We start from the raw sequence: 22,550 nt of genomic DNA on the forward strand, positions 1-22,550 counted from the left end.
ATATTTAATAAAAAAAATGTTTAAAGTATTAGTTCGAGGATTTCTTTTTGGAAAAGAATCTTTTTTATATTATTTGTTCCCATGCATTTTTAGAACCAATTGGTTTTAAATAGGAAATGTTTTTTATATACATAGGTAAATTTTAACCTCAATTACGTTTTGATGTTGCAAGCTCTTTCTTATTTATATGTCACTATTTTAGTGTTTTATTGATGTTTCATTTTTGTTTTATTAATATTTATGTTTTTATAATTCATTCATAGCCCCTGAGGCAGCCGCTTTATGAGCGGCGAAACTCGGCCTGAGTCGGGCATCAGTTTTTATACGTCTCCACCATGATAAAGAATTGAAAAAGACTTTGGCATCTATCCAGATAATACTGAAGACATCTGGGCCTAGGTACTGAGCAATTTATCCATAGACACTTAATGGCATAAACCTTTTAGTGCAGCTGGCCTAAAATATTCCCCCTATTTTTATATCGTGGCTTAAATTTACTATGCAACAGGGTCTGATATACTAAAGCTCTCTTCCCATTCTTTGACAATGGAGAAAAGGTTTCATGACTCAGGGCCTGCTAGGGGCACTTTTCCTGCAAGGATCAGAGCACCTTGAAAAATGCTTCCATCTACCCAAGCAGCTAGACTCTCATCTGCAACATGAATACCATCTCCCTTACCCTAATCTAAAGCTGTTTTTCATTACAGCATTTCCTACAAACACACACACACACACGCATTCAGTCGCATCTCGCATACTCGCATGTTACACACGTTCTACCATTGTGTAAACCTTACTGATAGGTACTGGAGAATCAAAAGGACAGCACTTCCACTAGTACAAACCACACTAACTCCACTTACAGTGCCGTGATACGATGCCATAAATCACAGACGATTCCCTCAGGCACAGGCTACACGCCGGATCAGCGGCATTTCTATGCATGGCCTACGTCAGAGCTCAGAAAAGTTCTACTTTCAACCCCCACTTGTCCACCAGCCTTCACGGAACGCTTACTCGACTCTCAAGAGCGCGACCCTCACGGATCCGCTCGCACACACACCGTTACGGACTTCACAGCACGCAAACAGAAATACCCTCGACACAAGGATAGGCGAGACAATGTTGTTTTTCTTCTACTCCAGGGAGGAAATAAAATAGGAGTGCTCCAGCAGGTTATCCGTCTATCTGGTCCTGCTGGTTGGAGGGACTCCTCCGTTCCTCTCTCGCCTTCTCCCTGCTGAGCACAAGGACGTTGTTCTGTAGGCAAGAAAGGGAGAGAAAAAAATAACTCACAATAGAAAAACATTAAATCTTCACGGAACTTTAGTCTACAGCGAGTCTTTTTATGCCGTCAGATGAGTGTAGAGGAAAGAGAGTGAGAAAAGCAGGCAACGGCACTGCAACACACAGTTAACTCTACAAAGTCGCAGCACCCAAGATCAAACCCTGAAGTTAAGGGCAAACAAGCAGAGAGCTAACCCTTCCTACCAGCACTACAGACAGGTCCGGAAAAGACGCAAGGCGTGAAATACCACGACTACAAAAGGCTTGAGTACAAAAAAAAAAATAAGAGAGAGAGACTTCTCGACCACAGCACAGGTGGCACAACAAAGGACAATCAGGGTTCTGGCCACAAACTTAACAGGCACAGAAAATGATCGCATCAACTCATTCTGTAACACAAAGTCTGCAGCGTGGAAGCAGAGCGACGTCCACACCCGCGCGCGGACAGAAGAGAAGCACGTGCCACCTGCATCCATCCCAGCTACAGAATCCCCCTCCCAGTCAGCCTCAGAGCCTCCCATCCTCCTGACCATCCTACCTATACCGGAAAGGGAAGGAGCCTGCACCAACAGCCCCGCAGCAACCTCGCCGGTGTCACATCTGAAAAAGATAAAAAAGAAGGAAGAAGAGAACTGAACACATCGCATTTAAGGCACAACTACAGAGGGAGCTATGCACAGGCCTTTGGTTTCACATTCGTTAACCCTTTTCAAAGATAGGGCAGATCAACTATACCCCAACTATTACATTACGTAAAATCTTCCTAAAAGCGATAAGAAAAGATGGTACTTACTGATGAAGAGAGCACTCATTCTGCACCTTCAGACTGCTGTGGATGGATGAGCTGGAGGAAGCAGGGAAGCCTTCACCATGGTCAGTCAGACTCCGGGCAAACCCGCACAATGGCTGTGCTTTGACAGCCAGCAGATGACCGTAAGGGTGACGGAAATGATCCACTGAATGTGGCTGTACAAAATGCACACTTCGGCAGCAGGCCACAGAAAGCAGAAGGAAGGGCCTTCAGTATGGGAGCGAGTTAATTTTTGTAGCAGCTCGTGTAGGGCTCCTTTCTGAGGTCACAAAGTAAGTGCAGGCTTTACCCAGAATTAGGCGCATAGTACATGTGTACAGATACATGCAGGAAGTTGCACCTAATTGGGAGCCAGTGTAACTTCCTGTGCGTATATTTACGCACATATTGAAAATAAATTGAAAAGTATGCATTTAAATGCTTTCCCTGTCCCTAACATCGTCCCCCAGAATGCCTCTTCCTAGTATGGGTAAAGTTATGGACAAAACTGAATTTTTCCACATACTGTTATGTGCACAACCCCCTCAGCTGGCTTTCAAAGCATCACTCAGATGCATAAAACATGGTTTTCTGTGCAGACGTCACTTTGAAAATGCAGCCCAAAACGTGCAGAGGGAGCAGAGCAGCACGTGCATCCTAGTTGGCTTACTGAAGGATAATAAGTACAACTAAAGATACCTGTACAGGTGCGTGCTCCTGGATGGCCACCCTCCCATTCCTGTTCAGTATAAACCTACGAATGCATGCTGACCTATAACCGCAGGATGCCGAGACGCGTTGTTTGCGGGGGAATGCAGTTCTTAGGGAGGGAGAATAAAGGGTACAAAAAGGACTGCGAGCTGATTTATTTCCTTATGTAAGATGCCTGCGAGCCACCTTGGAATATCCAGACCTGGCTGCACTGAACTTTGTGCAGGGCTGAGGAGGCGACATCGGACTTTTCCCACTTTGCAAAGCTGGCAGTTTCCTCCCAGGAATTTGCGTGTTAATGGCATGTCAGGAACATACTTTTGTGGAAAGATGCCGGCAGCAAATCTATTTAAAGGTGAAAGTAATATATAGATCAACCTAAAACGGAGGCTAAACCGGTCCTGCTTGGAGTCCTAAGGTGGCTTCAGTGATGGCAGCTGGGGCTTGGGTTTTACGCTGGTGCATACAAATAACGGGCGGGAGGGCAGGTTTATTTTGCCGGAAGACCTGCCCTAACAGTGGGGGCCTGACTGAGAAAACGGGCAGCTCCATTTTCTTTCCTTAATTTTGACCTGGTTTGTTTTAAGATCGGGAATGCTTTATTGTAAACTGCTTTTATTGTTTTTATACATGCGATAGGGTAGACAAATGTTAGAAAGGAAGCGAGAAATGCAGGGTTTGTAATTTGTAATCCTCTTTCTAACTTTGAAATGGGTGGCCCTAGCTCTACCCTGGAGTGGTGAGCGATTTGGAGGGGTAAATATGATATCTTTCCAAATAAAATGCATTGGGGGGAGGGAGGCTGTGTAGAGCCTGTGCTCCTAGTTCCTGTCTGTAATTCTCTTTAACTTTGTCCTATACAGGGCCATCTATTTTCTGGCAGGAAGTTCCCCATTGATTCATGGATCGGGGCTACAGTAGTGGTTTGAGGAATATTTAAATGAGGCACTGTGGCGTCCGAACTGGAGGCGAGTGCTTTCTGCCGTCTTGCTCTTAGTTCAACGCAATCTCATGGCCGGAGCACAGCCCATGGGCTCCCTCTGCCCATTTTCAGGGGTTGGTGACACCTGCCTATCAGGGAGACAACCATTTCATTTCATGTATTCCTTTTATATCCCATCTTCATACGCCAGGCACTCAAAATGGGGTTCAAGAAACGCAGATTGTAATAGACCGATGACGCGGATCCATTTGGAAAAAGTCTATAGGAAGGGCGTTTATTTGGCCTTCCCAAGATATAGGGGACCTGTCAAACATGGGGGAGAGATGGGAACGGATTGGACAGGGGGAGGGGTGCTTGGACCTGGCAGGTTCCTCCTGCTTCCTTTTGGGCTTCCAAATCAATCAGAACCAGCCTTTATTGGGCCACCGTGCCACGGACCTTTGTTTACAAATTAGCCACGGTTTACCCCTCCCCCTCCCAACTCAGCCATCACAGAGGCGGAGCTCCGCCAGGGACCACCGATCTGCTCTCTCCGCATTGCTCCTGACTGAGGTTCTCTTCTCCCAGGATATGTGACTGCTGCCTCTGCAGAAATCAAACCCGGATCCTCCGCGTGGCAGAATGCCCCCAAATCATTTATTTATTTATTTTTACATAGAATGTGGTCATTTCTTTTCTGCCAAGCTCAGCAAATATCTTTCTAAGGGAAACGTTTCTACGATCCAAACGTGTGTGAAGCGAGCCCCCAAGTAAACAATGAATGTTACAGATTCTGTATTTATGGAGCGATGTGGGGGGAGGGTCATTTATCTGTTACTGAACCTAAACTAAATATTTGTTCTTTTCCTTTCGTATAAACAAAATACATAATGTTGATAATAGGTAAATAAAAAAAAAAAACAGTTTAGTGAAGTCATTATGGCCAGTATTGATTTATAAACGTTTACATATTTATTTATTGACATGGGTAAGATACAAGTCTGCCCTTGGGCTGTTTTTCCCACCGACTCCCAGAAGTCAGCAGGGTGCACCACTTAGGCAATTAAAAGAATTTTTACAATATTTATTAATATTTTTAATTTCATCCCTTTTCCTCTTAACCTAGCTAGAAAGTCTCCCTTTATATAGATTCCATGTTCTCTCCAGGAAAATATTTCTCCTGCTTTTGACTCTATGACAAGCATGTTTGGAGAATACAGCCAGGTGTGTTTGTACCAAGTGCACCGATTAAAAAAATGGTTTAAAATTCTAGAAAAATAGGTGAGTCAATGAAATTACAAAATTACACATTTGAATAACCTTGTGACCGAAATCCATTTGATTTCATTAAAAAAAAAAAATGTAAAACTCCTTCTCCAGTTTCATTGCACATGTGAAAGAGAGATGGCCAAGGTCCCGAAAGCAGATGTAAAGTCATTTCTTAGCGCTGAGACTCGAAAGAAGAACCTTTGCCTGCAGCTTGTGCCCGCACTGCATTTTATCATGCCCCTGTGGGTCAGCCTTCCTGCTCCAGGCTCTGTTCAACCTTTAGGAAGCAGCTTTTAAATCCTAATCCCTGACCTTCCCCGATTGTGGCCTTCTTGATTTTAACCATGTTTCCCCATAATAAACACATTTCCTGAAACCCTGGTGTTGTCTTGTCTGTCTGTCTGTCTTGACTAGACTGTAAGCTCCACAAAGCGCGGACTGTCCGTCTGTCTGTCTCTTCTGTGTATCCGCACAATGCCACCTATGTTTCGGAGCATTGTAGAAATGATACTTCAGCAGTTAACCTTTTGCTACACATTTATTTTCTCAGGTTTTGAAATACAGGCAAGACTGTTTTGAACTGCAATGTAAACCAGAGAAAATAAGATTAAATTTACGTGCTGGTTCACTGGTGTAGATTGAACCTTGCCTTCCTATTTGCATCATGGGTTCAGAAGTCTGAAATTCCAAGTGAATAAATAAATACAAGAATTTGTATTTTTAAATTATTAATATTTTAATATTTACATTATGAAATAATTCTTTCATAATACAGCGATACTAGACAACTACCACCATTTGCCTCAGGCTTTTAAATAACATTCACTGCTCACAGATTCTGTTTCAGCAATAAACACGTTCTCATAAAAATCAGTTTGGACACACATGACAAATCAGTGTATGGCTTTGGTACACTGCATTTTTTTGTTTTGTTGCCAGTTTATTTTGCTCAATACCAGTTTCCTGTACGGATATAATATGAGCCTTCCAAATGTGCCAAGCTGGGTCTGATTAGCGCCCCTGCAACCCAGGCCCCAACAACAGCTGATCAGCGCGCCTAAACTCTGAGCGTTACGAGGCAAGGACACTTACATTGTGCAGTTTATAATACAGCCCGCAGGCGTTGCAGACTGGGTCTCCGTTGGCATTCCTCCTCCACAGAGTAGTCGTGGTGGTCTGACAGTTTGCACAGGACGTCCCAGCCCTTCGTGCTGCAGACTGAAAGGGGGAGAGAAAAAAAAAAAAACAAGACAAGAGAAAAGGCAGGTGAAAACACCTGGCAGGGCTGACACACAATTTTAAAGAACTGGAAAATCTGACCCAGATAGAGAAAGTGGTGCAGCGGTTCAGGCACAGAGTTAAAGACGTCAACGCGACTTCACATGACCTTCGGGGGCTGGCGACCCCGAGAGACACATCAGGAGCAGCATTTACTGCACTGCTGGTGCTGTCAGTAGGATTGATTAGGGAGCTGTTCGGCGATATGGGGGCAATGGGAACTGCCTGATGAAGCGCGTAACGCAACGATATACGTGGCGCAAGCATTCAGCACCTTTTCCCAAGCAGGCTACAGGAGTCCGACATAATATTTCCAGCCACTGTGTCTGTCCACAGAAACGTGGAGTATTGCAGACAGGCTCGTTATTTCTCCTCGCTTCCTCACTGCTAAGAATCCTGTATACCTCGGACAGCACTGAATACACTATCGGCACTACATTTAAAAAAAAAAAAAAAGTCACACTGCCATAAGAACATTAAGGCTAGAGCTAACAACTCAGAAAAACTACATGAAATCTGGAAACCCACAGATCATGCTGCATCCCAGCTGCTGTAACTGCAACGTCCTTTTTTTTATTTTTTTTTTTTTGTAATCACTAGATAAAACGAGTTGTGCAGCATTGGCAGCAGCACCTTCCCAGACAAAGTTACTCGTGGAACTAGTGTTGAAAATATTATCATGAATTTGATACAAATATGTGAACACAAAATAAATAAATAGCAGCGCCTGCTGCAGTAACAGAATACAGCATCAACAGTGAGAAACAGAGTCCACATAACAAGCCGGAAAGTTTAAGCAAGCTATTTTACAGCTAATACTGATGTGACATTGTTCTAGGTTTGGATGCACAAAGTTTGTATAGAATTATGTAGCAGCCGGCTACCTTCATATCCTGTTATGTAAGGTTCGTATAACTTCCCATTGCTGTGTTGTACTGGGATCATTATTGTCCTGTATCAACCTACATATAAGAGCAACAAACCCAATAATGCCCGCCAAAGCATTAGCCAGAACCTCTCAGAAATCGTATCTTTCAGTTCCTTTAAACTTTCCATAATGCTGAAATTTGGAGACAGTTCTTAAAAGCCGTATTTTTTTAAAAACAGCAGGACCGGTTGCACGTCCCAGACATGGTTAGTTCTAGGATGGTGGAAGGTGAGGAGCCAGAACAGGAGAAAGCCAAGGTGCAAAGAAATGTCATCTAGAACTGCAAAGGATGTTCGCAGCTCTGACTGTCGTTCGGAGGGGGAGAGAGCCGTGCACAAAGCAGTGCAGGGTGTGGATGAAATGTCCCTTTTTTTTTTTTTTTTGCAAATTCAGATCGGCACAGAAGAGTAGCTGGCCGGAAAAAAAAAACCAACCCAATATTAAAAGTGTGTGCAAAATGTAGGTAACGTATCTTATTTGTCAGCAGAAGGGAACGGAGCTGAGTCATTCTTTAAGAACCGGTTGTATTTTCTCTCCTAGGTTTTAGGGTTTTAATTCATTCTTTCCCTGTGATGGCATTCGCAGCGTTGACCCCACCCCCGCCCGCCGTTCCAGCTCTCACACCCCACTACTTTTTATTCTGGCAAGGTTCAGAGGTCTCGGTGTTTGAGGAGAAGGAAAACCGAGCTGATGTTGAGGACTTATCTCTACCGTTCAGACATCCGGCAACTTTTTCCTAGGAAGCTTGGGGGGGGGCGAGGGGGGAGAGAAATGACCCAAACTGCCAAATTTCAAATCCCTGCCAGAAACTCCCTCCTCTTTCCTTACGGGCTTCGGAGGGATGGGAATTCCATTAGGGTTGGATCACAGTTTATTCCCTCCCGCCTCTACCTATTGCAGCTGCTTCTCGTATTTAACATGTGGCCAGGGGAGGACCGCCAGTCCTCCCATTCAGCATGAACTGGGGCCAGCTAAGAGAACCTAAATCAATTTGCTTCTAGGTTGTAGGGCAGAAGAGAAAGATGTGCTCCAATGCCTTTTTTCCTAAAGCTTTTTTTTTTTTTTTTTAAATAAGCCACACAGAACGGGGGGGGGGGGGGTGCTGAAATAGGTCCCCCAGCCAGTCGGGTTTTCAGGATATCCCTAATGAATATGCATGAGATTTATTTGCATGCACAGGAGATATCCTGAAACCCCGACTGGCTGGGGGACCTATTCCAGTGGTCCCGTCCGTTTGCTAGGCAGATCAGATCGGAGTTAATGAATTGATTAGTTTATCACTTATTCATTCACTGAGGATGGAAATCTTTTTTTTTCTAGCTTACCTGCAAGCACGTCTTCGGGTGGCTGACCTGCCAGTTTCCTGTAAAAAGCTTTCCTTTCTGGACTGAGGAAGTTAAGGAAAGAGAAAAAGAGAGTTGGTGTTTTCTCCGCTCTGTGGTACTTACCAGCCTTCTTTTGGGCTTAATGAGCGGTCGGTTCTGGCCGTTCATTTTGTGATAGAGTCCGCAGGCGTTACAGAGATAGTGCCCCGTGCCATCTCTCCGCCACAGAGGGGTAGAGGTAGCCCCACAGTTTACACACTCCCTGCCTTCTGAAAACAAAACAGCAGATCATTCACTTAAGGGAAAACAGGCAGAGCTGTCACTTTATCCCCAAAAATTTCCTCGGGCAGTAATGCTGTGCAGCGAGGGCGTCTCATATTTCCCAGGTTTATCAGTCACTCGGACAGAACCAGGCTGATGGAAATCCCTGGTTTTAAATATTCTCCCCTCCATACTCCCTCCACCTCCCAAACAAGACTGAATTTGGTTTTTTGGAGGGGGGGGGGGGGGGTTGCCAAACGTAATTCCAGCTTTCAGAGATTTTTCTGCAGTGAACCAAATGCTGGGAGAAATAATTCAACTCCCTATTAAAAAAACAGAATTAAAAGTAATAAACACCTAAAAACAATATACCGTACCTTTCCTCCATCACTCACCTCGCGACCTTGTGCTCTCCCCTTAAACTTAAAACTAAGCTCCCCAAAAACTTTGGCCCTAGAAACAATCTGCAAAGAAACCTTCCAGAAAACAGCTTGTAAGCTCAGGGTGGCTGGGACCCGGTAAACAGGAGAATGCCCCAGGGTAGCCCTATTAACACTGGCAGAACTTTAGTATCCGTTCACTGATCTGTTTGAATCATCGAGGAGGGAGGGTACGGGTTCCACTTTGTACTTACATGTCATTTACTAAAACGGAATAAGTTTTGGCAAACAACAGCTAGCCTTCGGTTGAAATAAATTTATTAGCACCTCATTTTGAGATTTAAATAATAATAACTTTCTCATCAATCGACTTTAAGCAAGTTCTCCGAGGTTTGTCTGCCCCATCCTCGGCTGACAGAATCAGAATTTCAGATTACAGCGACCGGTTCCAATTCGTGCACTTGAAAACCTGTCCATGTGGGCAAAGAATGCATTTACCTTAACCACCGCATCTGGTGCGATTAACGGGGAAAGCGAGCCTTGTGTGTTGACCCTTTCTAACAGTTCGCCTGGCCATCCCAGTATTAAACCTCCAAGGTGGCCAGCGCCAGGGTTCCCAGTGGGACACCTCGCGCCGCGGCTGCTGGTAAAGCGAGGGCGAACGTCCCCCTCCTCTTATCGGCATGCGCTCTCTTTGGATCCCCGGGCTCACTCTGGATCCCATTCGTTTTGGCTGCACTTTTCAAAGAGGTGGGTTATAGCTCTGCCTGCACCCTCTGTCCTCCACCACTTCTGCCTAAGCAGCAAACTTGGCCATGAGGGCTGGGTTTCTGTTACTGCTAAACTGTTCAGTTTGCTCCTCCTTGTCTATCAGTCCCTTCAGTGCAATGCTTTCCAGACAGCTCGATTTAAAAAACGTCGTCTTTTTTTTTTTTTTGCTTTGTTTTAGTTCAGGTAGAACAAAAATTGGCGAGAAACAAAGAGTCTGGCCTGGGAACAGCAGGGTGAGCCACTGGAGTGACCACCCCCACCCCAACTCCATTTACCGTCTCGGGATTTCATTCTTGGACACAGAAAAGGTGGTCTGTGAAATGCAAAACAAGCTCAAACAACTGGAGGAGCACCAGGAGAAGTGAAAACTCCGGGAAGCAGGGATCTGCGGTCCGAAAAGGACCCCGAAACAGAACTGGGCTCGCTGTGCCAGCTTCCGTCACACCCGGTGCCGCCCACCCCACGCTGCCTTCTGTCCGTCCGTCCGTCCCCAGACTGAAATAATGCTGACATCGCACATGAGCGGGGATGGACGTCGGGGACAGGTGGGGGGTGGGTATAAAACATCTGGTTTCCATTTCTTGTAGTGGTTAAGGGCAATTTACTGGTTATTAAAAAAAAAAAAAAGCCACAGCAAGTCATAACTTGCAGGAGTTGTGTGCGCTCTCTCCTGCACTTTTACCTTTGTTGTTTTGGTTTTTTTTATTGCAAGATGCGTTTTGGGGTTTTTTTTGTAGGATTTTGGAACTGTAGATGAACTTGCCCGATGTTAACAGAAATTAAATAATCCCTCTTTAATATCTGCTTAGCTGTGGCCTCCCTCAGAGTGCAGGCAGCCTACCCCTTCCCCCTTGGGCCAAAAAACCCACAAGGCTTTTGCTCATTTCCAGAATTTTACAAGGTGTTTCTTTTTCTTTTTTTTTGGTTATAGCCATTAACAAGTTGCTAATTATAGTGCAGCGAGATCCCCCACCCCCTCTGAAGAACCGGAGGCAGAGAGCCTCAGTCAGAAGAATCATCTTCAGCTTGGAAATCGCCTCCACTTTTTTTGCTATGTCCTCTCTCGTTCCGCCCTAAACCACAACCTTCAACTGCTTCTTTCCCCCACCTCCCAAAAAAAAAAGCATTTTCACTACTGAACGAAAGAAAAAAAAAAAAAAAGCAAGCCCCGGTGTGGCCCCGGCGGGGCCTGCAGTCACCCGGCAGGCAGGGGGGGGGCCTGAAGCGCGGGGAGCGGGGCCCAGCGCCGCGGCTTCCTTCCCACGCCTAGGGGTCGGTGCCCTGGGAGGAGGCTGGAGGTCAGCACCCGGCCCGCTTCCCTCCCTCCCTGGATGTTGCATTATTATCTTCGGGCGGCTCCTCCTCCTTCAGCTCTCCCCCCTCTCTCTCTCTCTCTCTCTCGTGTGTGGGGTTTGTTTTCCTTTTTCTCGGTCTAAGTAACCGCATCCGGACCCTCTTCGGGTTCCCGGCCCGGGATCGGCGATGCGCCCCTGCCTTGCGGCTCCTCTCCATCCCGCCCTCTCCCCCCTCCCTTAAACTTCCGGAAGGGCCCGGGCCGCGCTCCCGCTCTCTCCCCGGCGCACGTGCTCTCCGGCGCTGGCTGAAGCAACAAAAGCAAGCAAAGCCTCAAACGACCGGGACCGGGACCCTCCCCCAAGCAGGCGGAGATCGGAGCAACCCCTACCTGTGCTGGAGCGCGTCTTGGGCCGGGCCTTGCAGCCGAAGCCGCCGGGCGAGCCCGCCAGGAGGCCGCCGGCCGGGAAGAGGCCGGAGCCGTACTCGGGCACGTAGGAGGGGTAGGAGGCCGCGCCCAGGGCCGCCGCCATGGTGCTGCGCGCGTGCGGCGGCGCCTCCAGCTTCAGGCCGTCGGCCAGCGCCACCTGGTACTTCAGGCACTCCTTCTCCTCCGGCCGGCCGGGGGCGCCGGAGCCCGGGGCGGACAGGGCCGGGTCCGGGGAGACGTCCTTGGGCGGGGTGGGGGGGAAGGTGAAGAGGTGCGGGCTGGCGTGGCCGGCGCCCAGCGACGACGAGGAGGCCGGGGGGTAGACGGAGAGGGCGGCGGGGGAGCCGTGGTGGAGGGAGCTCTTGGAGAAGGGGCTCAGGTTCCAGGGGGAGGCGCCGTGGTGGCCCCCCAGGGCTTTGCCCCCGTCCAGCCAGGGAAGGAGGGGAGGGCGGCAGACTTGACCCCCTGCAAAAAACAAAAAAAAAACAAAAACACAAAAGGAAGAAAGTCAGTGGTTAGGACTGCAGCCGATCGCGCTTGATTTCCCTTTTCCTTGCACGGGTGGAAAGGGAACCGGAGCCGGCACCGAACCCAGCTAGAACGGGTTCCCCTACTCCGGCACAACAGACAGGGAGAGGAGAGAACGCTATTGGCCCTGCTAGATCAGGAACTTCAGGGCTCAAAGGACGCATTTTATTTCTTATCGTTGTATTGTGATGCCAGGCTGCCGGGTTTTAATAGTGAAGCCTTTGAAAAAATTAGGTGAAACTAAAAAAACCTTTTTTTTGTTTTCAGGAATCTGATCCGCTTTTCGGTTTTTATTTGTAAGACTCACCTGCCCTGCACGCGCATTCTCTGCACCGGAGAAGGCATTGCGCGCACATTTCTCCGGTAGCCCTCACGCTCTAAACCTGATCACTTGTCTATGCCTATTAGAATTTGGTTTGGGGTTTTTGGTTTTTTTTTGTAATGGACTTTTGAGTGCATTTTCCAAATAAGGTTTATTTAACTGTAAGACGTGCAGACAAAACATTATACTAAACGTTTAATATCAGGCACTGCGGGGAGCGGAGCCTAATCGCTTTTCTTGCGGGATTGATTTTTTTTTTTTTTTGTATCTGTGGCTTCTTTTATGTTTCAAAGTACATTGTGTCATTTACAGTATTGGTTAATGTATTAAATGCTGGATGGATTTTTCCAAGCGAGATCAGAGCGGTTTACAAACTTGTTTTCCCCCTGCTTGCTCCAGAAGATGGTCACAGTTTCTGAAAGGCTCTGTTTTTTTAACTTTCCCTAACCACAGTTAAACACCTTCCAGAGAGCCTGCTTAGATCAAATTAAGATCTATTGGAAGGGTGACTGAGAAAGAGAGAGCTCGAGAGATAACTCAACCAGCTCCCAGGGCCTCTCGAAGCCACCACGGTCTTAACCATTGCACGCAATATTGAAAGCGGAGGCGACGAAGGAAGAGGAGGAGGGGTAAAAGCAAAATTGGTCAGGACTCAGGTAGTGAGTGGCCACAGCTCAAGATAATTTCAGGTGGTGGCGAGGGCATATTTCCACCTCGGGCCAGCAGGTTCAGCAGGATGAAAGGGACCAGTGCTAATGAAATAAAAGGTCATTTAAAAGCTTTGCCAGGCACGGCGGAGGCAGAGGGAATAATCCAGGGCTGGGGATCGGGACAGATCGCACGGAGGTTGTTTGCACCCTTCGGCTGCACTTCCCAGCTTCAAAGTGATTTAAATTTCTCAGCTAAAAAGGCCGAAAATTGGACTGGGCAATTTAAAAACAATTCTTTGGGAGGGCCAAATTTTCAAAGGGATTCCAGCATCAAATATAGGCCATGTGCAAAGTCTCTAGGGAAAGAGGAGAACCTGTCCGGTTGGCCTGTAAGCGAGATGTGCGTCTGTTGGCTTAAGCATTTATAATATATAAGATATACGATTTATAAAATATATATATATCATCTTTAAAATCTTTAAACACGTAATAATTTAATTTAAATCTACGTTCATAACAAATGATGGAGCCCGCCTCTCGCCTGCAGTTTTTGGAGCAGAATCGCTTTTTTTTTTTGGAGCCTCTCTCCTGCAGCCTGGAGCTTCCCCCGTTTCCGCACGCCCAGCCCGGCTGCGGCTGGTGCTGCTGGGACCCGGTGCCAGCCCTGGCGGGGGGGGGGGGGGGGAGGACTCACCGTGGTGCGCCGGCGGATACCTCTGCACCGTGGCCCGCACCGAGTTCCCGTAGTAGGAGGAGACGTGGTTGCCCTGCCCGTCGATGTTGAAAAGCACGTCCACGTCCTCGGCCAGCGGGTACTGCGAGGCGTCCATGTAGGAGTGGCCGAGCCCCGGGTGGTGCGCGTCCGGGTGCTGCCCGTTCAGGACAGCGGGGTGGTGGTGGCTCACCCAGCGAGGCTGATCCGCAGTCACCTCCATCGCTCGCTCGCCCGGGCACCACCAGTCCCTCGGCTCTCCTCGCTCTTTTGAAATGATAACAACAACAACAACAAAAAAAAGTCCAAAAAAATGAAGAGAAAATTAGAAAGAAGAAAAAAAAATCAAACAAAATCCACAGTGGCTTCTTCTATTGGATCTTCATGAATCACCTGCGATAAGAAAAGACAAAAAAAGCAAATTGATTCTTTGATGATTAAAGAAAAAAGAACTGATAGATTAAAAAAAAAAAAGGGGAGGGAGAACGATTTTTCAATGTAACTTTCATTTTGAAAAAGAAAGCTCTCTGCGAGCTTGCCAGCCCGCGATCGGCGTCCCCTGCCCTCCCCGTACAATAAAAGCAAAATATTTATTCATAGGCGCAATTGGGGAAGAAAAAAAAAACCCCAAAAGAAAACGAAACGAAAGAAATGTTATTCTTGGGGGTTGCTTTTTTTTTTTTTTTTTTTGCAGCTCGGGGCCCCCCTCCGAGAAGGAAACGCCAGACCCACCTTCCCGGGGAGGGCTTTGGCTCGCGGAGCCGGGACACAGAAGCCGAGCCCCGCCGATCGCTTTTTCTGCCTCTCTCTCTCTCTCTCTTTTATTTCTTTCTTTCTTTTTTTTTCTTTTCACCACAGTGCAGGCTTTCTTCGGCCGGGGGAGCAGGATGGCGCCAGGCGGCTCAATGCTCGCAGACAGCCGTGGCGCGACGCAACTTAAAGGAGGTTCCACTGTCCTCGGCCGGAGCGAGGGGGGAGGAGCCTGGCACCGGTGCACGGGGGGGGGGGGAGCCGGCTCCCTCCTCCAGGGCGCCCATTGGGGGAGAGGCGACGGGAGGCCAGGTGCAGGCCCCCCCCGCGCGCGCGCGACTTCGGGGCTCGGTGCATTTCACGCCGCGGCGGGGGTTATGCGCTGCCTGCCCCGGGGGAGGGGGGGGGGGGCAGGTGTCCGATGCCCCCCACCTCGGGTTGGCAGATCTGGCGAGGGAGTGAGCAGCAGCAGCCTTTGGGCTCGGGCTCCGTGAAAGGAAACCGCTCGGGCGAGAAGCGGTGGAAGGAAAACAAAAAACCAAACCCCAGAGAAAGAAAGTCTCCATCTCTTTACCTGAGAGAAGCAAGTTGCCGGCTGTCTGCGTCCCACGCGGCGCCCGGAGCCCGGGATCCGTCTGCACCCAGAGCAGGCAGGATCCCCCCCCCGCTTACCGAGCCCAGAGCGGGAGCGAAACCCAAGAGGAAGGATTTCAGCCGGGCAGACCGGTGCCGCCACCAACGCATCGCATTACCTACGGCCTCAGAGGGAAGCCGCAATCGGGTTTTTTTTCCCTAAAACCCTGCACTTATTTACAAAGGCTCTGCAATTTTAACAAAACAGGGATTTAAAAAAAAAAAAAAGTTTGCCGATCCCGCCTGAGTTTCGACCCCAAACTGTCAGAGAAGCACAAAAAAAAAACCCAACCAAAAACCAACAAACCAGAAAAGTTGCAAACCTATAGAGGGGGGAGGAGCGTGGAAGTGGCCGCAAGGAGGGGGGCGGGGCGCCAGGCGGAACGTGGAAGCCGGCTGCGCCAATCTCGGGCCGGGCTGGGCGGCCTCGCCCTTCGGCCATTGGTCGGGGCGGGCCGAGCGTTCGGGGCCGCGCCCCCTGCTCGCGCTGCTTTGACTTACTGCATCCCCTAGCGGCGCGCGGGTGGGAGCCGGGTCTGTGCAAGTCGCTTTTCCCGAGAGTGCACGGGGGAGGCTTTAGGGATTTATTTATCCTGCAAAAAAAAAAAAATATATGTACGTACGTAAATAAATAACTTGCACGCCCCCGAGATCACAGAGAGCGAGGCCGTGAAAATGAACTTTAGCAGCAGTCGATCAGGGACTGCGCTGTCAAAATGCAGGGTCTAAATGGTGCACATGAAAACCTCTCGCCTGAGAGGAGCTGCGGTGGTTATTCCTTGACATTTGCTATAAGACCAAACATAAACACTCAGCACCGTTTTTAGTATTGGAAAGAAAACTGGTGCCCTTCAATTAAAAGAAAGTCCTTCGTGTTTCAGCTTCTTGAATTAGTTTGTGTTTAGATTAAATACCCTCTACCAACATTTGGCGGTGAAGGGTTGTGTCAGGTCCTCGTGTCTTCTTTCTAGCTCAGTGCGTTGGGAAACCGGCTTTGAACCGCCTCTGGGCTGCTCGGAAACCGGTTGCAGAGGCCTTGCCACGAACCCAAAGAGCAGCGCCGCTTCTGAAAGGGGCAGGCAGCTGTCACCTTCGCCAGGGCTCAGGCAGGGTTCTGTATTTCCGAAGCAGAACCGGAACTGTGGCTCCGGGAAACCGGTTCCTTCTTACTGGATCGGTTGGGTTGTTGTTTTTTTTTTTGCATGCAGGTGGACTCCCCTGAGCTGCTGCACCCACGTGCAAGCTGCCCGTAGGGGACGCTTTAGGAGGGGCTGGGGGAGCGCGAGGCCGCTCGTTTGATGCTTCGCGTGGCCCAGCCAGGCCGACGCCAGCGGCCGTGACGTCACGGGCCGAGCGTTCCATCCAGGCCCGTTCGGGGGAAGCCCACGGCCGGGCCAAAGAGCCAGGTGGCTGCCCTGCTCGCCCCGTGCCCCTTACGGTAGCCGGTGCGCAGAGAACAAGGGGGATGTATGGGATGGTCCGGTGGCCTCTGTCCTCGCGGTTATTTGTGTCCCCTAAAGCTGTGAGAGTGAGAAGGCGCGCGTGGCCTGGGCTCTTGCTCTGCTACTGAGTGATCGACGAAAAATGACTGGGAAAAAACGTTCGGTTGCCCCTGGGCTACTATTAAACTTGTTTCCATAAATGCAGTTAGGTCCAATAAAAAGGTTGTTTTTTCTTCATCTTTAATTCTGTGCATCAAACCGGACTAAGGGAGCCAAACGAATTCATGCACAAGTGCTTTTGAAAGAGAAACGCAGGGATATTTTGCATTAAACAAATCCGAAGCTCGATTCCAGATTTTGTTTTAATTTATAGTAACATTTGTAAGTGGGCCTTTACAGTAACCAATACATTCCGTCCCATAGCCCGTGAAAAAAAAGTGAAAGGGAAAGAAAGAACCGAGGAGAGATGCAAATAGGAATTAAAAAAAAAAAGGAATGCGGGACCAACGAGGAGGACAAAAATCAACAAAAAGGGGGCCTGTAGGAGAGAAGAAACAGCAAGGCGAAAGGTTGAGAGAGAGAGAGATGAAGAAAGGATAAGAGGGAGGGAGACATGGAAGGTGGGGGAGGGGAACTGTACACCAGAGAAGAAATAAGGAGACGAGGAAAGAAAACTGTACAGAGAAAATGAAATAGAGACAGTAAGTAAGAAAAAAAAAACCAATTCCGGGGGACGAAATGGAAATAGGAAGAAGGCAAGAAAACTGTGTACAGAGAAAATGAAATAGAGACAGTAAGCAAAAAAAAAAAAAACCAATTCCAGGGGACGAAATGGAAATAGGAAGAAGGAAAGAAAACTGTGTACAGAGAAAATGAAATAGAGACAGTAAGCAAAAAAAAAACCCCAAACAATTCGAGGGGACGAAATGGAAATAGGAAGAAGGCAAGAAAACTGTGCACAGAGAAAATGAAATAGAGACAGTAAGCAAAAAAAAAACAAACCAATTCCAGGGGACGAAATGGAAATAGGAAGAAGGCAAGAAAACTGTGCACAGAGAAAATGAAATAGAGACAGTAAGCAAAAAAAAACCCCAAACAAACAATTGGAGGGGAGGAAATGGAAATAGGAAGAAGGGAAGAAGAAGCTGCGCTGGGGCGTGAAGGCGCTGCCGCCGGTGCCGCTCTCAGCGCTGGGCTTTAATTGGCAGCCCCGGCCTAATAGGCGGCATTGTTTGAGCAATTAGCAAACAACAATAGCAAAAAAAAAAAGAGCCCCAACCCTCAGCGTTTAATTGGAAGTGAGGGGAGGCGGCGCTGGCTGAAAGAGTTAAAAGCCCCTCGCAGCAGGTGGGGGGCAGGAGATGGCAATAGATCTGTGGCCTCAGGGCAGGGCCTTTGCACCCTGGATCTGACCCGAGCGCCAGGCCCTTTCCTTGCAAACCTCGGATTATTGCTTAAAACCCCATTGTCCGTCAAACATGGGCACGGAGCGCTTGTTTTCCCGGCGGGGAGAGGGGGTGCATTCCCTGCAGCCCAGCCACCACCCCCCCCCCCCCCCCCCCCCCCCCCCCCCCCGTTATCTACAACAAAAACCACAAACTTGCCCCTTCTGCCAGGGGTAAATCCCGGGGCAGAAAGCAGCGACCTTCTCCTGTGCCCGGGGATCTCTGCCCCTGGGACGAAGTTTGCCCTCTGCTTTGGGGCGGGGGGGGGGAGCAGGGAGACACCCCCCCCCCCTGAATCCCATTGACTGAAAGCGCTGGCGGTGGGGCTTGGGTTACCCTGGCACTAGGACGGTGCGGACAGAGCTGTATAAACAGCCCTGGGCTGACAAGCGGGGGGGTTACGGGGAGGACAGGGCCCAGGGCTGACCCCCTCCCCCCCCCCCCGTACAGGTGGCCACCAAGTCTTGCGAAAGAGGCCGCTTATTGCCCGAAGGATAAGGAGCGGATTGTGCAGGGCAGGAAGCCCCCAGACCCGGGGACATCGAGCGGCTGCAGCTTCCCTGCTGAATGAAACGATCAGGGCCGTATTATATCCGGGCAATAATGAATGATGTCTGTTATAAGGCCATATAGACGTTCCGCGCCTTCCATTTGTGGCTGCTTTTACTTTTGCATTTAAGGGCTAAGGGAATTGCATTCGTTTTCTTTGGTTGCTGGATATTTTTATTTTTATTTTTTTACAATGTATCTAAGAACGGAAAGAGACGTGAGAATGCAGGATTCAAAATAAAAAATGTAATCCGATTTAAAAAAAAATAATAAAAATCCAATCACTGTATCGTCCCTGTAACACTCGGCAAAAAAAAAAAAAAAGCAGGAAAACAGCACAGGTTCCAAAAATATCGAATGTAGGAAGAAAAAAATGGCCTGAAATGAAAACGTCTTTTTTTTGTTATTTTGAGACAATTCCGGTAGGTCTCCTTCCTGCATATTAATACCAGCCCACCCCATACCTCCAGGATCTGCTTCTCCTCTGCCTTACCGGGTTCGGTCTTTTCCGCGCCGGATTCTCTAACTCCTGGGAGACCTCCCCCCAGCGCGGCAGGTACTGAAAATGCGCGCCTATTCCTTCTCAGCTGGGCGGGCGGCGAGGGGGCTAGTCGGTGGGCTTTCTGGCTAGCCTCCGTCTCTGCAATGGCGCTGACAGCAATTCAGACCACGACCCTCCCCCCCTTCCCCAAATGCTCTCTGCAGGGCTGTAATGAATAGATCACCTCACCGGGCAGGCAGAAATGGGCTCCTGAGTTTTCTTTAAAAAAACAAAAACAAAAAACAACAACAACAAACAAAGAAAACCAAAAAACCTCTGCAAACAATAGCGAGGCAGAAACGCAGGCAGCATCAGACAGCACGAATGCAATCTCTCGTGTGCAAATAAATAAACGGGTTTAAGTTGTCACCAGCCCTGAACAAAACATTGGTTATAAGTTCTTGTAAATAAATAAACACATTTATGTGAGGGACTCACAAGGAGGATCCTTGTTGCAAAACCGAAGTGCGAATCTCCGCTCCTCTTAGAAAGGCGCCGGGTTTAGTTATGATGTCAGATCCCTATCTTCCTGGCCACCCATCTGTCATTTTCAGCCTATTTCACCAGCAACTCTTAGGGGAGGGGGGGGGCCTTGGCTTTTAATTGGCTTTTAATTACCATTAGGGTTCGATTTTGAGTGACAGAAGAAGGATCCACCAGGACGGGTGCGAAAAGCGCTGCAGGAGGACTGCGGTTTACGGTCGGAGCACCTGGTTTGGGTTTTGGGTTTGTTTTTTTCTGGGCGTGTATGTGAGATACATCTTCTATTTGCGCCATGGATGCTCAGCTTTTTATCTGCACTATTTTTGCAGGGATCAGGAAAATAAAATCCGCAAGCAAATTCAGTGTGCGGGATTTTTTTAAAACGTGTTTTTTTAAATACAATTATTCGCAAGGCAAGATGAAACGGTGCTTTCTGTGCTACGGAACAATACAAGCAAGCTATAAAATGGTGATTCTGCGGTAATGCTGACCATTACTTAAAATGAATACACATTTTGGCGAAGATTAAACCTGATTTCATTGCCTGCAATGTAGCAGACAAATTATGTGCCTGTTAGGAGAGGCAGCAGCATCTTTAGGATTTGAGGTCCTTCCTGTCTTCGGTAAGCGAGGAATTTATTGCAGGCAATGGATTTTGTGCCCGGGATGGGAATACCTCCCGTTCCTTTCTAAATAACATGAATATACCCTGGGTACCTGTCATTATGTAATTCTGGAGCTTCTTTTTTTTTAAATATAGGAGCCGGGTTACTGTAGGAGATTGTGCACTCAGGTGCTTTATGTAAGCTTCAAGAAACATTTTCTAAACCGGTTGCAAACATCCTTCCGCAGCCCTATCCGTCCCCTCACACACATTATTCACCCTTCTGATACAAAACACCCCCCTTACATGCCCACAAATAATGATGAACATGCATCTCTCTTATCCTAAAATATGGAAGTTAATAGTGCTGAGTGATTTCCTGAAACAAATGCAGAGAACGTGTTTGTTTTGTTTTGGTTTTTTTAGTTTATTTTATTTTTAGATTGTCTTTTATTTTTGTTTTTTTTTTAGAAACGCGCCAGTCAGTATTTGCCAATTTCGCAGTGCCCAAGATGCCGAAATATCCCTCACGTAAAGCTTGCAGGAAAAAAATAAGAATCTCGTTAGGGCTGAGTAAAATCGTTAGCAGTCACATCCAATCTTTAGGAAGCTCGTCTAGATTTTATTTCCTCCCCACCAGGACGGTTTACAGGGAAAAAAAACAAAAAAACAAATAACAACCCTCAAATGAATGTTTCCGATCTTGATTTTACAAGTGGGCACATCTCAGCTCTCAGTTTCACAGCTGGATGTGTTAGTGCCCGCCCGCATGCAGCATGGGCACTGGTCACGGTGGCCAGGGACGGGCTCTTGCTAGCCCCTCATCCTCTGGCTGCAGAGCCAGGAGCAGGTAAAAACGCGCCTGCCCAAGTGCTGGCGGGTAAGGCTCTCCGGGTGCGGGCGCAAAGGCAGCGCAAGAAGTCACTGACCTGTGCAGGGGTCGCAGGAAGCCACTGAGCTGTGCAGGAGACGCAGGAAGTCACTGACCTGTGCAGGGGACGCAGGAAGCCACTGAGCTGTGCAGGGGACGCAGGAAGTCACTGAGCTGTGCAGGGGACGCAGGAAGTCACCGAGCTGTGCAGGGGACGCAGGAAGTCACTGACCTGTGCAGGGGACGCAGGAAGTCACCGAGCTGTGCAGGGGACGCAGGAAGCCACTGACCTGTGCAGGGGACGCAGGAAGTCACCGAGCTATGCAGGGGACGCAGGAAGCCACTGAGCTGTGCAGGAGACGCAGGAAGTCACTGACCTGTGCTGGGGACGCAGGAAGTCACCGAGCTGTGCAGGGGACGCAGGAAGTCACCGAGCTGTGCAGGGCTTCGGGTGCTCCGAGGTGCCAATGCCCGACCGATCGCTGGGAAGGTGGCAGCAGCAGTGACAATCTGGGCTGACGTGCCTGCTCCAGCACAGCCAAAATAGCTGCTCTGTGATGCTCTGCCCGTGCATGGGGTCTGAGCTCTTCCGGGTCGGGAGAGAGGGGGAGAGAGAGAGAGAGAGAGTGTGAGTGTGTGTGAGAGAGAGAGAGAGTGACACACGTAACGGGCCTCTGTGTGCCAGGGGCTCTCTCGCTCAGACGGAAGGCTGGTTTTGTCTTTCCAAACTGATCAGAACAGCATTATGGCTCCCCGGAGAAATAAAACGTAGAGAGGCAGAAGCACCACTGACTTTAGGAGGACGGATGAGGTGGCAGATAGCGGGAGCCGGGGGGGTAAAAGAGCGCGTGCAAAAGTGGCGGAGGGTATTAACGCGGCCCTCCGTGCCCCCAGCACGCGGAGCTCATCCACCCCCACCGGATAAGAAGTCGTTCCTTCCGTGCACGGGGGGGAGAGGCGAGGGGTTGCACAAACGTACAAACCGGGTTTGCAGATGCAAAGGTAAAACCGCGAGACATTTCCCGGGAATTCTCCGGGATTAGGACAATCGGGCATTGCAAGAGAGCAACTGCAGCTTTCCGATTGTTTGGGGGAGGGAGGTGGGGTTGGGCTATCAAGTGATAAATCTGGATCTTTAGAATATAAAAAAAAAAAAGGACCCACAACATTCTTTTGATGCAATTATATTCTCTTGTGTTTTATTTTCCGCAGCCTGTGCAGAAATAGAAATGATTGCACCCAGTTGGCTGAATGTATTGAGAGACTGAAGGGATGCGGCCCGACCAGGTTAAACGTTTATTCCTCAGAGCCGGAATAAAGTGACATATTTAAAATATCCGGATCATTCTGCGGTCTTCGGTCCACCGCGCCTCAC

The 22,550-nt window shown here is 48.7% G+C and overlaps 1 protein-coding gene across 7 annotated transcripts in view; it reads right to left on the reverse strand.

The window, feature by feature from the left end:
* Window positions 1-21,689, reverse strand: part of GATA3 (GATA binding protein 3) — a 35,274-nt gene extending 13,585 nt beyond the window's left edge. For 3 of the 7 annotated variants that reach the window (XM_029616048.1, XM_029616045.1, XM_029616052.1), the window contains exons 1-5: window positions 14,590-14,778; window positions 13,840-14,250; window positions 11,607-12,110; window positions 8,634-8,779; window positions 6,072-6,197 (exon numbers count right to left, since the gene is read on the reverse strand). In XM_029616048.1, coding sequence (XP_029471908.1) covers window positions 6,072-6,197; window positions 8,634-8,779; window positions 11,607-12,110; window positions 13,840-14,080 — 1,017 coding nt within the window. In that variant the 5' untranslated portion in view covers window positions 14,081-14,250; window positions 14,590-14,778. Of the gene's footprint in view, window positions 1-6,071; window positions 6,198-8,510; window positions 8,573-8,633; window positions 8,780-11,606; window positions 12,111-13,839; window positions 14,251-14,589; window positions 14,779-15,181; window positions 15,499-21,552 lie in introns of those variants that run through there. The other 4 variants (XM_029616047.1, XM_029616046.1, XM_029616051.1 and 1 more) reach the window with 4 other exon arrangements.
* Between the last annotated feature and the right edge of the window lie 861 nt (window positions 21,690-22,550).

Source organism: Rhinatrema bivittatum, chromosome 9 (genome assembly GCF_901001135.1).
Source record: "Rhinatrema bivittatum chromosome 9, aRhiBiv1.1, whole genome shotgun sequence".
NCBI classification, from domain to species: Eukaryota; Metazoa; Chordata; class Amphibia; order Gymnophiona; family Rhinatrematidae; genus Rhinatrema; species Rhinatrema bivittatum.